The 14,200-nt window shown below is 46.3% G+C and overlaps 1 protein-coding gene across 2 annotated transcripts in view; it reads left to right on the top strand.

Annotated features, from left to right (window-relative positions):
* The window catches only part of LOC146173524 (globin-1-like), a 40,968-nt gene continuing 26,768 nt past the window's right edge, over positions 1-14,200 (top strand). Inside the window, exons 1-2 of one of the 2 annotated variants that reach the window (XM_084584555.1) lie at positions 14-337; positions 4,652-6,922. In XM_084584555.1, coding sequence (XP_084440681.1) covers positions 41-337; positions 4,652-5,809 — 1,455 coding nt within the window. In that variant the 5' untranslated portion in view covers positions 14-40 and the 3' untranslated portion in view covers positions 5,810-6,922. Of the gene's footprint in view, positions 338-4,651; positions 6,923-14,200 lie in introns of those variants that run through there. The other variant, XM_084584556.1, reaches the window with a different exon arrangement.

The following is a 14,200-nucleotide window of genomic DNA, read 5'->3' as shown; positions in this document are numbered from 1 at the left end:
GGAGTAAAATTCAGTTGGGTGCAGAGCGTAGCAGCGGTGAATGTTTTTGGTGATGGCTCCCGAAAACACCCAGTACACCTTGGTTGGTTTTTCCACCGACCTCGACTGGAGACCCCTGTGCTTCGTTAAGCCCATTCCTCCGTACAGAGTGTGCGGTGCCTGCGGTCTGGTGCGCAAGAGGACTGCACTGCTTCCGTGCTCGCACACACTGTGCGAGTCTTGCTACGAGCAGAGCTCTCAGGATGGTGTCCGCGTCTGTCCGCTGGATGGACACCGGTGCGAGGCGGACGACGTCTTTCTCAAAGAGTTTCATCTCGAAGATCTGCTAAGAAGAGAGGTAAGCAAGAAGGCTGGGGGAGAACGATCATATATTGCATCGTTAGAAGGGGTTGAAGCACTAATTCCGACCTAACTATAGAAACGCGGCGACGATAAAGGTTCCGACCAGCCTAAAACCGCGTCGTGGACGGGATTTTTGTGGCTGAGAGGTATGGATTGGTCGAGGGCTTTGTGCCATCAACCTAGCAGGTCGTGACACACCTTGAATATTTTGAAGTGTTTTCGACAAGTGTTTTCTTCTTTGCCAAAATAAACCGATCAGCACCGCCGGCCGACGGAGCTGGCATGATGCCGCGCTGCAGCGCTGCGTTCGCCGTCGCTTGCCGCTTCTCTCAGGCAGCGAGTGTAAGCTGGCTAACGTAAGAATGCTCCCTCGTTATCCTTCATGGAGTGATAAAAAGTAAGCTAGTATGATTTGCGGCGTCACCGGTCTTACTTGGTGCCTCCAGAGCGCTTGGCTACTGAGGGAGGGAGCTCCGCATAGCATGGCTCGCTCAAAGCCCCTCTTCGCTGGCTCTGTGAAGCTGCGCTATATGTTTGAATACATTGTGCATATAATATCAGTACAAAGTTATCTTAGGTAAAACATTTGGTGAAATACTTGCTTTTCTGCTCGTTTCGAATGTGGTTAAATTAAGGCAGGGAAAGGATTTCGAAAACTCTATTAGCTTTTTCCTGCGGTTCTTATAGCTTCTGTTGTGACCACGACGTTCTTTGCTGCGACGCTACGTTAAGCCAGAGGAGAGGGAAAATGAGTTGAAATTACCACCTTTTTGAAGCACCCCTGTTGCTGCACTGTATTTCTCGCCGTTAGCTAATGCACAAATGATCAGTTTTGTTTTTTTAGGCGCTGGCAATTATTTTCTTGAACTGGGAGCAATCTTTTTTTCAGAAGGGAACTGGGTTGAAGCCGTGCCACTCTAACACCTCAGAGGTGCGTCATTCAGTTCCACGATAAGTGCGGCTGCTTGTTTACATGAACACCATGTTCTAGACGTTATAGTAATACGTATGGAAATGAACACATAACCGGACACACGGAATTAGGGCTGCGAACTTGTTTTGTGCTTCTGCTTTTACTTAGTTATTTGATTGCTCGCTTAGTGGCGGCTTGAAAAATGGTTCCATTAAAAACTCGTTAAAATTTTGGAGGCAAGCTTCAAGCGCAATTCAAGGTTATGTTGAGAACATGACACTTTCCGTCATTGCTGCTGTCCCTGGCCGCAACATGGAGCCCGGAGGTTCAGAGGGAAGCCTAATACAACATGCAAAAATAATTTCCTCGTGGGAACCGTTCGTAATGGGGAGGTTTTGTGGGATATTAGACGTTAAGAAGCCTTTATATCACGCATTTGCAATTGCTGAATATCTTTATTGATATTAAACACGCGAGTTATTAGAAACTACAGCGCAACTTTACGGAGCTATGTCGAAAACGAGCTTTGAGTTTTGCTGTGCCCTGTTCCCTCTCACAGCAGCAAAGCGCTCCAAAGGCACTAAATCGGGCGCCGCACATGTTACCCGCTTTCATTTTATCATCCCAAGAAAGATAGCGAGGGGGGAGTCTTAAGTCAGCCACTGCATACAATTGCAATCGGGAAGCAGCGACCACCGACGGCCAACGCTCCGCCCCCGCTCGGCCTGGGGTCTGCTCCGCCGGACGTTGGGGCTGCTCGGTTACTTGTGGCAAAGACGGTACGTAATTAACAAATAAATGATTTAAACGAGGCTTTCAAGCGTTGGAACAGAACCTGATGTTCTAGGAACGCGAGTTGGACGCGCTTCTTCTGCGCCAACAATCGGGACACGTTATTTCTTTTCCACTGCGTTAAAAAGCATAATCTGACGGAAATAAACTTATCGGTGTCTGCAAAACGGAGCACCAGGGGACGACGAGGAGACTGGGGCGGTCTACTGGGTTATCGCCTAAGGCTATTAATGCCAACTTTTGTGCCCAGTCGAAAAAAACAACAAAACTGTGTCAAACATACGACAAAATATTCTGCAGTTTTGTCGTATACCATCACATTTTTCTGTAGTTCTGTAGTTTTTCTGTAGTAGAATTTTATTGTGTTTAGTTCTGTAGTTTTTCTGTAGTATAATTCTTTTGTCTGTAGTTCTGTAGCCCTTTTCTGTTGGAACTACAGAAATTTTTGATGTTACGACACAACGTTCTGTTGTCACAACAGGATTCCCGTCAAAAACCGCATAGAAATTCTGTCGTAACATCAAAAAATTTTCTGTAGTTTTTATACATGGTAGAAATGAGCGAAATGTGAGAATTGCTTCTTCCGTTTAGGGAAAAAGTGAAAGTATCGACTCCCACTAAGCATGACTGTATGTTTAAGTGCTACATAAATAATGCGGGTTCGCCACAGCTTCAGCGTTTATATATGTGCTTTGTTTTGATGAGGATGCTATTGTTCTTGAAGAGACACCGGGTTGTGATGTTATCAGTTATTGGATGCTTAGAATTTAACCCTTGATGCACTGTGTTTTTCACGTGTGCAGACTAGCGCGCACAGGATAGCGCACAAGCAGTAGCTGATATCGTGCAAAAAATATAGGGAATAGCAACCAGAGAAGAACATATACCAAGAAAAGAGGCCACTCGGGCCCTTTCTCTGCAGAGCTCGGCATCGCAGACGAACAAAGAAAACGAACATGTCGTCAATCTGGCGAATAATGGAGGAAACCGAAGCTGGGTCGCAGCTCCAAGACTCAAACGATATAGGCTATATAGGCAGCTTTACCTGCCCATCTCTATATGATTAGGTTACGCAACGAGCTTCCGGGACGGTAATACCATTTACAAAATACACCCTCGTGAATTGTGTCTTGCATGCGTGCGCAACCCAAAGCAGATTGCACTCTGTCTTTGCGGAGCGACGACATCTCAAAGCACTCACTGCCTGCCTTCAAAATTTTTCCAGCGTTTCCAAAGTTACGAAGGCAGAAATGAAGGAAATGTTTACTTCGCGCCGGCATAATTTCCAAATTTCTTTTTTTTTTGTTCTTTTACCGTTACTTCCTCAGAAGAATTCGAGGTGCAAAACATTTGAAAGTGTGCTTGTTGCGTATATTGCTTGATTGGCGAAATTCTGCGAGGGCAGTAAAAAACGACGTCAGTTTAATTTTGTAAATCCTTACACTTACTTTCCAAACTGGGTGCTGTACCCTTCCAGCTATGCGCCGAGGGAAAAGGCACATTCGAAGTGGGCCTCAGTGTGTTGTAGTATACTGTCTTTACCATGCGACAAGAAAGATTTCACGACGCGCAATGCGCGAATTAGGTGCACGGATTTGTTACGTATTTGCGGAGGTGACAATCAGTAGCCACTCCTGCTGTAACAAATTATAGAAGGCATTTTGGATGACTTAAGTGCGATGAGGCGAAAGCCATTATAGCGCTGTGGATCGTATCCCTCCACTGCGGTACCTCAATCTCAATAACGTTTTTCACTACCACCTTCCGCCCTTCCCTTATGCCGTAATACACATGTCCGTGGAGAATTGTGGCAAATACTGCGCTTTTTCTATCCTGTAAATCAATTTGAAATTCCGCTGATGCCTACTAACGCCTCCTAGACATCTGGGTATGCTTCCGTTTGCTGTGTAGTGCGGCGTTTGAGGAAACGGCAAATGAAAGGCGCCGCACGGACGCCTGGATCGTCCACCCATCGAGGTCAGCTTCATCTATACATCATTCGCCTGGTGTGGTCATGGCCAGTTGTGGTGGAACATCGCGCGCACCTAGTCGAACACAGCCAGCATTTCATTGAAAACATGAAAGTTCGCCGGCATTCTATGATTCGTTTACAGGAAATTAAAGGCCGCAGTACCTGTCACTCGCGGAATCCCGATCTCCTCACGGTATACAAGGGGAATTATGATGAACATTTCATGACCTGGGGCTTGCCGCAGTTAATAAAGCGCTCAGCTTCAAGATGTGTAAATTCGTTTTCCGGTGGAGACAATGTTTACTTATATATGTTTAACTATCTCCCCCGAATGTTTGACATCCTCTGCCGATAGCCTATGCCGGCAGCTCCTGCTGACAACGATGAGGCATTTAAGGCTTTCGCCTTAATATTAAACGACGATATTGTGCAGCCATGCATATAGAGGAACTGCATGTCGTATGCGAAGTTGCAAAACCTCATATTTGCACATTGGCTATGCTGGATTCGATTTACGATCGCTGAGCCTCCCACATATGGTGTATAATTAACGAGACAACACTCGGACTTGCCGGGTTCTTGAATAGGTTTGCACGACGACTCTGAACATATACGTTTTTTTTAACCTGCAGGTGAAGTGCTGGAACGAGGCAAGCGGTTGCACGGCAGTGCTATCTGCATCGGCAATTGCTCAGCACTTCCAGCGTGAATGTCGACACCACTGCGTTCGCTGCCCCAAGTGTTCTGCTACAGTTCTTTGCGCAGACGTATGTGCGCACTTGGAGTCGGAGTGCTGCTCTGCTGCGACGACTGCTGCACGCGGATGTCGAGGGGAGTCAGGCAGCAGGGAGGATATGACGCTCGGGGAAACCTTCAAAGCAATTCTAGAACAGCAGGCCGGGGAAATTAAAACACTTTTGGGGCGACTTCTCACTACTAGTGACGCTAACAGTGACCGACTCAATGAAATTGGTCACGGCGTAAACAACTGCCAAGAATCAATCGCAGTACTCAAGAAAGCCATCAGTGGCGTGGCGGAGACAGTACAGCAAGAAGCCGTAAAAGTAAGAACAGAAACTCGCGACTATGCGAAGAAATGCTCGGACGAAATAACTGCGTTCAGGGAGGAAGAGAAAGAACGTTTCATAGCAGGCAGCGAAACCATGAACGCCCTATCCAACGCTGTACAAAAAATGGAGAAACAGCTGCGAGAGGAGATTCCAAAAGCTGCCAGCAAGCAGCGAGACAATGATTCAGAGACTACAGGCACTACAGGCGTCCTCCAAAGGGCTACGGCACAACCGGAAGAGAGCAACAATGCAATGTGCCCTGTTGACCACGTTGTGCTCAGACCATCTGACCCATTTGCATCGTCGTGCGAGTTTATCGTGAAAGGTGTCAAGTCACTCCAAGAGAGAGCTCAGAGTACAGGGCAGGCTGAGTGTATAAGCGAGCGTGTATACCTCCGAGGCTGTTCAATTTCCCCTGCTATCACTATAGACCATTATGGTTACCTCAGGGGTGCCATCTGGCTGCACAAGGGCGACATGGACGACGTTGTTCAGTGGCCCTTCAAGACAGCAATCAAATTTACTGCCTTGCATCCAAAGCGAGGGATGGAACGACTGCTCATAAGGAGTGCCCGCGGTGGGTTGGTTTTTAAAAGACCACAAGAAGAACGTGAGCAACAGCGATTTACGACTTATGCATATGTTCGCCTCATAGAACTCATTCGTGACGGCTACGTGGAAGACGACCAGCTTCGAGTGAAACTGGAGCTGCTTCCCTGAACTAAGCTCGGTTGTGAGCAGCGGACAATTCATCATTGGCCGTATGAAGTCCCATTCATGCATAAATTGGAGTGATGTCAGCTGAATTTTTTCAAGATGCGTGTTCAATGTCGCGTGGGAATTAATATTCCCAGCTGACAGCACCTTCGATACGATCTTGATTTTAGGAATTTAGTTTTAAAATCGGTTTTCGATGCTATATATTATTCAGTACAGGCTGTAAAAATTACAATTCACATTCAATAATACATTTTTAATGCACTATAATAATTCAAGCTTCAACTCCAATGATTATCCAAGCTTCGAGGGGATCACCTATACTGCGCGAAACAATGTGTGTTCTTCAATAACTCGTGTGCCGTTTACACTGCAATCTTTCTATGCGCTTCTGTAACGGGGGTGTTGAAACCAAATTTATCATTCAAATAGTGTCCAACTTGGCAGTATTGACTCAGCGAGCAATGGTAACGTCCATTATCACAGCCACCTAAGCTCACTTGAAAAGAGTGTGATACCAAGAAAAGTTGCCCATCCCATTGCAGTCGAAGCAAATCCAATGGTTCTCCTCCTGGGAGGCCCATGTCAGCAATGTTTGCACAGGCCTTTCTGAAGCTATCGGGGTTATTTTAAAGAATCAGCATATTCCTCCTGACAATTGAAAGCTGCATCGTTACTGTGTGCTCTTTTATTCCTTTCTTATATTGCTTCCTTGATTGGACACCAGCTACAGTATCTAACATCAAGAAGCTGCTAATTTTGCAGAAAACAGTTCGCTGTATGTGCCGTATTACACCCCGACAGGTTCAATCTACCTGCAATACAAAATACCTATAAGAACAAAATACCGAAAGTTATTCAAGCACAACAATGCTCGCCATGAGCTGTCCAAGGGCTTGAAACTATCGCAAATTTATTTCATTCGCCATTAGGTTATTAACAGTACAAAATTAGGGCATACAATAAGCCCCATGCAATTTTACTCCACATAAGCTATCTAACGATATATTACTCGGTGGTGTCTCATAAAATCAAGAGTTGAATTCTAGTAAATATTTTTGTATTTAACCTGCAACTATTCCAGTGCTATTATACTCGACATGAGCTATAAAACTATAAAACATTAGCATTGTTACGGCTTGACTCAATTGTTTGACATTAAGATTGATCTGCGACTTTTGCACTTAATGGCGCTAAAAACGCACCAGTACTGTGATATCGTCCAGATTCTTAAAATCCAAATGGTTCAATACGATTCGAAGGTGTCCAGTATATGACCCACCTGATAGCGCACAATACTGCATCTGGGCTTAAAAATATTTAATCACTTGAAATACACTGGCAACGTTGGCGAACAGCGCTCCCAAGCTCTTGATATGAGCTTCTTGCCCCCTCAAGATGGTCGCTGCAGGCTACACTCAGACCATTGGCCGGTATAGGCGACTTCCCCTCCAGCAGTATTTTATAATCCCTTTTGTCGTAACTGACCACCCAACATAGATTTTAAAACGTTCACAGTCGCTTAGCTGTAGTTAAGCCTAGGAGATTGCGAAAGCGAGAGAGGCGAAGTGTCTCCAATGGAAGACGACACCACCTGTTGGGGTTCCTCGATGCGCGCGCCCCCGCGCCCTCGAGAGGCGGGCGCGCGTATCGAGGCAGCCTACCGAATGGATGGATTGATAGAATATAGGAGCGTTCCCAATGAAATGGCGTGGTATCAGTAGCCACCAAGCTCATTTTTCTCCCAATATCTTAATTATTGTTTTAGATTGGTTCACTATACCATCATTCTATTTATTGAATTTTTGTTTCTACATTACGAACATTATGTCACTTTTCTGCTTTTAAGCCACCAATGTTCGAGTCGTTTTTTTCTAGCTTCCACCGCACGTTTAGTCACCCGGTCACTGGTATCTCTAAACCCCAGAGCTTGAGGAAGAGTGACTGCGCCTGCATCGACTTCCGGATGGATACCATTACATTCGTGTATAATATGGTAAATTGTTACACTGGAGTTACCACATACAGCGTATGCGTCATCTTCATTGTTAAATTTCTTTTTCTAGCGCGTGTTCTAAGACACCGTGATCTAGCTTCAAAAAGTAGAGCCACCTGTTAGACCCCAGCGCACCTAGTGGGAGAATCGCGAAACGCCCGGCGTGGCTACGAGCCACGCTACGCTGTTGTTGTGGCTGTAGGAAGAAGGAAAAGAAAATGCACGGGCCTGCTACTGGCTCTGTAGCTAAGCCACAATCAATCTGATTCTGATTTATTTATAGGAAGGGAAAGGCGCGGTAACTGTCTCACTCGTTTTCTGTGCACACCGCAACCGCGCCGTAAGGGAAGGGAGGAAGGTGGGAGTGAAAGTGGAAAGGGAGAAAGAGGAGCCCTCGTGGAGGGCTACGGAGTAATTTCGACGACCTGGGGATCTTTAACGTGCGCTGACATCGCACAGCACACGTTCTGATTTAAAACTGATTTATTTAAAGGAAGGGAAAGGCGCGGTAACTGTCTCACTTTTTCTGTGGACACCGCAACCGCACCGTAAGGGAAGGGAGGAAGATGGGAGTGAAAGTGGAAAGAGAGAAAGAGGAGCCGTAGTGGAGGGCTGCGGAGTAATTTCGACCATCTGGGGATCTTTAACGTGCGCTGACATCGCACAGCACACGGACGCCTCTTCCAGCAAACGTTCTCCGCTGCCTCGTCCGGACAGAAGAGAGAAAGTAGAGAAGGCACAGAAGAGGGACAGAAAGACGCGCGCCGCAACAGCCGTCGTCCACCACCTAAGCGGTGGTGGGTGCAATGACGGCCTACAACAGATAAAAATTCGGTGGCTGGCTAGCCCCCGCCGCAAGCGGCGCTGACCTACCGTCCCAGCCTCGTAAGGCCAGGAACAGCCACCCTTCCGCGCTCTCTGAAGAGCTGACTTGGTAGTTCATCTTCGCCTCGCTTATGACGTCACACCACCTTTTAGACTACAGCGCACCTTGTTGGAGAAACGCGAAACACCCGGCGTAGCTACGAGCCACGCTATACGCTGGAGAGCCGACTTGGTAGCCCAACTCTCGAGCTGGTATGACGTCAGTAGTGACGTGGTGTAAAGCGTAACTGACCGACCACGCTACGCTGAAGGCTCGAAACCTGGCGTAGTATTGCTTTCGCAATAACAAAACATAGGAGCCTGCCTCCATGTCCTAGGAATCGCTGGCCTTACTCAGCATATAAGAGACAAGAATGGATGGTCCTTATCGCATCCTATATCACCAAAAATAAACAACCCGAGATGGCACCTTCTCTCACCTTTCTAACAGCGTAAAGTATGCCTTAACATCAACAGATGGATGCTCGGCCATCTCGCCTGCCGGGTACTGCTCTTCAGAGCCCTCCCCGCGACACAAGTTAAACACATCCCGGTGTGTGAATTTTACTTTGAGTAGAACAAGCGCTCGAAAGCGCGACCTATAGTTTGTCCTAATATTCCCTGATTGGTCGACGGAGCTTATGACGTCATGAGACCACTCTGACATGGCATGGGGATGATTGGCCCCCGGAAGTCCCGATGCGTGCTGGTGACCTGACATCGCCGAGCGGGTTGATGGGTTCGGCCGTAGTTGGAAGCTGCTCTTGGTTGTTTGTGTATGACAGCTCTACGCATCAAGTTCTAACCAAACCAGCACGGTTTCCGCATGTGTCCGCTGCAGTTTCACATCCCGAAAGTGAAGATGATGTGCGCTGAACCGGCAATATGTACCGGTATGAATAAAGACAGACAGAGAGAGAGAGAGAGTAGAACTTTTTTATTAAGACTAGCGGATGAAGGAGCTTGCCAGTGTGTCATCTTATGTGGCTATAAATATTTATTTCCTGTATATGATTGCTTCCTGTTGCAGGTATTAACGAGACCATGCATGAGAATCTTCCTCTTTCTTGGCCGACCAACTTACAAAACAGCACGGAATGAAATAAAATCACGATATTACTTGAAATCCCCATAGTTCTCAACTAGTTCAGAAAGTGTGGTTTCCGTCGCACGCTATGTTGCACCTTGATGTGAGTTGTATAACCCCAGATTTACTATACACTCTTTTTCATCTCGCAGACAGTGCCGCGCACACATAAGGTTCTCGAATAAGTTGTCAGAGAGCTCTTAACACTGCGGCTGCCCCTGTGTGCATGTTTTCTAACGCTGCTGGCTAAGAGGACAACAACCGATGTACCATCAGCCATCGTTGACAGCAACGTTTTTTTTTTTGTGTGGTGGCCTTCAAGAGGTTTCTTCATGACACAACGTTCCAGAAAAGCCAGTACGAGCATCTTGTGTCATAATTATGCTTATTGGTTTCTGGAATCAATTCTTAATATTTTCAGCGTCATTCGGCTGATTCTGACACACATTTTCCGATATTTATGAAATGCAAACAGATTTAAAATGCTACTGTGCCACACACACAGCATAGAAGTCGAAGCATCGAACAATAAGCCATGTACATACAAAATATTGACACTTATATATAGGGCACAGAAATACACATCAGAGCCATGTCACAATACGCGTTATTTTACTCTGAATAGCACCATAAAAATAAATGTGAACGACAACACACAAGCCACGCAAAAATGAGTGTCCTATCACCTTAATTCAGTGCACGCTGCAGTTCGCTCTATTTTATATATGCAGAAATAAACATATGAAGGAACCAAGAATGAATAAGAGTCTCTCACTTTCAATGTCTATACGAACTGTATAATGAGCGCTAGAAAAACAACACATTGCACGCCAAGCAAGAATCAGTGTCCTGTGCAGTTCATTTCATTCGCATCCCACGTTCCTGCATAATAGGTGTGCAATTCTCTTCACACCATGGCGCACTGCAACTACACCGCACAACAACGAACATTTCATTGGAGATCAAGCACTTAAAACTATTTCAAAAGCCATAACCATAGCTTTCCTAAACGTCCGTGCTTATTCACCGAAAAGGCACTTCCTTTAACAAACTCTCCTTCCTCCATTTGCACATGCCACCTCCTCAGCAGCGCTAATGCGGCAACTGTCGACCACAATGTCCCAGCATAGCCAGTCCGTAATCCATGTGGAGCCTAGCATCGACGGGTTCGTCGGGCATCGTAGTTACGGTACCACATCGCCGCGGCTGGTTCAGCTGAGCATCTGCGTGCTTATCAGAACGGGAGGCTCCCTGGACCCTCCGTTTCAAAACGCCCTTGCCATTTCTCGATCGCGGGTTTCAAGAGACGTGCCCGTTGGCCCTTCGAGCATGCTGGTGTCCCTGGAGCTAGCTTGGCTGCGGTCCGCGTGGTCGTACATACGTAGCTCCCTGTGCTTCCCGTTCTTGACTCACCACCGCGCTTGTCTCGTCCCAACCAGAGGTTTTGAAGGACGTCTTCACGGGCGCAGCGGGTGTTCCGGTTGTGGTGGTGCTATTCAAAAGCGGTTCGAGCACACGTATGTATACTCGCTGTTGAGAAGTGGCTCCCTCCTTCGACTTCCGTCGCTCACTCCCAAGCACGTTGGTCTCGTCGAGTGCTTGACGCTGGCAACCAGCTTCCTTGGGGTAATGAGTTGTTGCGTTCTTGGTGTCCCTTGGTGGCGCTTGGATTGGCCGAGCAGACATGTTCTGGCGGGTAGTGGGGGAATTCGCGGTACTGAGTTGCTTTGTTTTTGAAAAGCTATGGCTGTTATCGATGGTGACCTGATAAGAATCGCCCTCAAGAGCACCACGTTTGGTTGTGACAGTGCCAAATGGCTTGGGACGATCGGGACAGGTTTCAATGTGTTCATTAAAGACGTCAGGTTGCACGAAATGGCTTGCCGAATACAAACACGGCAGTTTTTCCGGGTGCCTCCGTCGACACTTTGACAGGTGGATTGAGAGTCTGCTATGTTTTACTCTGTGGTGAGAATTTAGGGGACAGACCACTATTATATCCTCCGCAGGACTGTATGTTGCCATCGATTATTGTTTGTCCTCAAAGTTGAGATGACTCGTAAGTACTCACAGTGGAATTATGGCTATGAGTGCACACTTCGATCTTCTTCTTCACCCTTGTTATAATGGCACATACCCACAGTGGGGGATTGGCCGGAAATTGCGTTCAGGGTTTTCCTCGTCGTTTTCTCTTCCACGGATTTGACGTGCGCAAGACCATCAACATAATATGTCTGAATTGTATAGTCATATATGTTCAGGTGCTCGCAAAAAAAAATGTCATGGTGAGAAATTAATTTCTTGCAGGCGTACTTGACTGGTAAAACACGCTTTAAATAAGTTATTCTACGTTTTTTGCATTGAAGACCAAGAGAAAAAATCGATAGATGGCGCCACTTGAAAATGTGAACTAGCGTGAGGAAGAACAGCCTGTTCAACACTGTGACTGCGTGCTTGCCTTTTCTTTTTATAGAGAAGATCCCCATCGTCATAATCACCCGTTATCGCTAAGGCAAGTACAACTTAATTGCAGAAAGAAAAGGAGGAGATAAGGAAAGTGGTCAGCTCTGCCTCTGAGATCATGAAGATTCCGGGTGACACAGGCTAACTCCACGGCTCGGGATTGGATGTCCGAGTCTACGCTTGCCTATGCTTCAATCCACGAGTTAAGTGTGGAATCAGACATGAGTTGAGTCAAGGAACAGGCAGACTTAAACATCTGCCTTCAGGTGTAGAGAATATCATTGTAGTTATTATGCGCAAAACAAAAATAAAAGCCGAAGCATCGATTCAGGCACCATATTTTCTGATGTCGTGATTATTTTGTATCCTCCAACCTAAATCGGAGTTTTAGCAGTTTTCGCCTAGGTGACAATCTGACACCCCCAGAATAGAGTGAGACTGCGTGTCTTCAAAACTATCTATTGTTATATTTTGGAGCGTTCTGGTGACCATTTCTTTAGCGCCCGGAATATGTTGTCACGGCCTTAGGCTGGGAGAAAGAAGCCGACGAAATCTGGTGGTGACGTGTGATCGACGAAGAAGAGAAAGTGATTCAAACATCGGAACCTCACTGTTTAGCTCCTTGGCTATCTCTCCCTGTGCATATCCTTAATCTTCATTTGTAACTGTAATTTGTATGTCCGTTACATCGTATTGCATCCAAGCATTTGCGACTTCTAAACATTTTTTCTTTTACTTTCTCGTGGCGACGTCTAGCGAAAACAAAAGAGCTTGTAGAGGCGTTCACAGCTTTTTTCTTCTTTAAAATTAAAATTCTCGAGATTTAGCACATCTTCCACCGGAACCCCCCTCCCTGCTCTTCCCCTGCAACGTATACGGAGAAAGAATAATTCAGAGATTTCAATCAATGCCTTTTACATGAGCAACACTAATAATTAAGTGTCCAGTGTACTCACTTGGGGCAATCTCACAGAGACGACAAAAATGTAGGTATATTGAATCGTTTTTTTTCTTTGAAAGCTAGCTTTTACGCCGGCGTCTTGCCACCATGCACGATAGCAATATATGAATTTCATTGAAATTATTGAGACTGAAAAAGGCATTCAAAAATCGGTTTTGAGTACTGACGCATGATACCGCTATGAAATACGCAAGCGACAAGTAGACGCAACTTGCGTTACACGCTAAAGCAAGAAAAAAATACTTCTGCTGTGCGGTTCAACTCTTTAAAAGCATTTTATTGCGAAAGCAATACTACTCTAGGTTTTGAGCCTTCGGCGTGGCGCGGCCGCACCCACGTGACGCTGTGACGTCACACCCCACGTGACACAAGGGTGAGAGCTGGGCACGTTCATACGGCTTGGTTAAAGCGGGGCTTTATATGAGGGCTGGCAGGAGCTGCCAACTTGGGTCTCTCATTTCACACGGGACGGTTATGTCAGAATCAGCCTGCCAGGACCCTGGCATTCACGTTACCCCTATAAGCCACTAAGGCGCGTTCATTGGGTTGGTTAAAGCGGGGCTTTATATCTGGGCTGAAGAAAAAGAGAGGAAGAAGAACGCTCAGTCACCCGTAGTTAAGGCTTTCGCTCAATATTTGGTTCAGTAGTGTTGAACCCTTGTTATTTTTTCCTCTTAGTGACCTCTCTCATCTACTCGCTGCCCGGCACTGAAATTCGGTATGAGAGCAGAAAATTTAATGTTACAGCAGCTCGGCTACTCGCTTGAAAGCTTGGCGAAGTCAAGGTCTCCGCTCCCGTGATAGTTTGCCTGTTCCCAGATTCGATACCGTGCTGTTCCGCTATTCCCGCAATATTCTGCAGTTCTTTCCATTCTTTTAACTACGCGCTGTCGCCGTGAATACTAAGAAATCATGAATATGTATGAAAGCCTCGTTTCATAAGACTAAAACCAAGAACCGACAATGAATTTACCCAATATTGGTACTTTGTTGGAAATGCACTGGGCCGGACATTGCCAACGC

Source organism: Amblyomma maculatum, chromosome 11, assembly GCF_055883805.1.
Source record: "Amblyomma maculatum isolate TAMU_Amacu chromosome 11, ASM5588380v1, whole genome shotgun sequence".
Classification (NCBI taxonomy): domain Eukaryota; kingdom Metazoa; phylum Arthropoda; class Arachnida; order Ixodida; family Ixodidae; genus Amblyomma; species Amblyomma maculatum.
The sequence above is the reverse complement of the archived record's forward strand: the minus strand, read 5'-3'. Positions and strand labels throughout refer to the sequence as shown.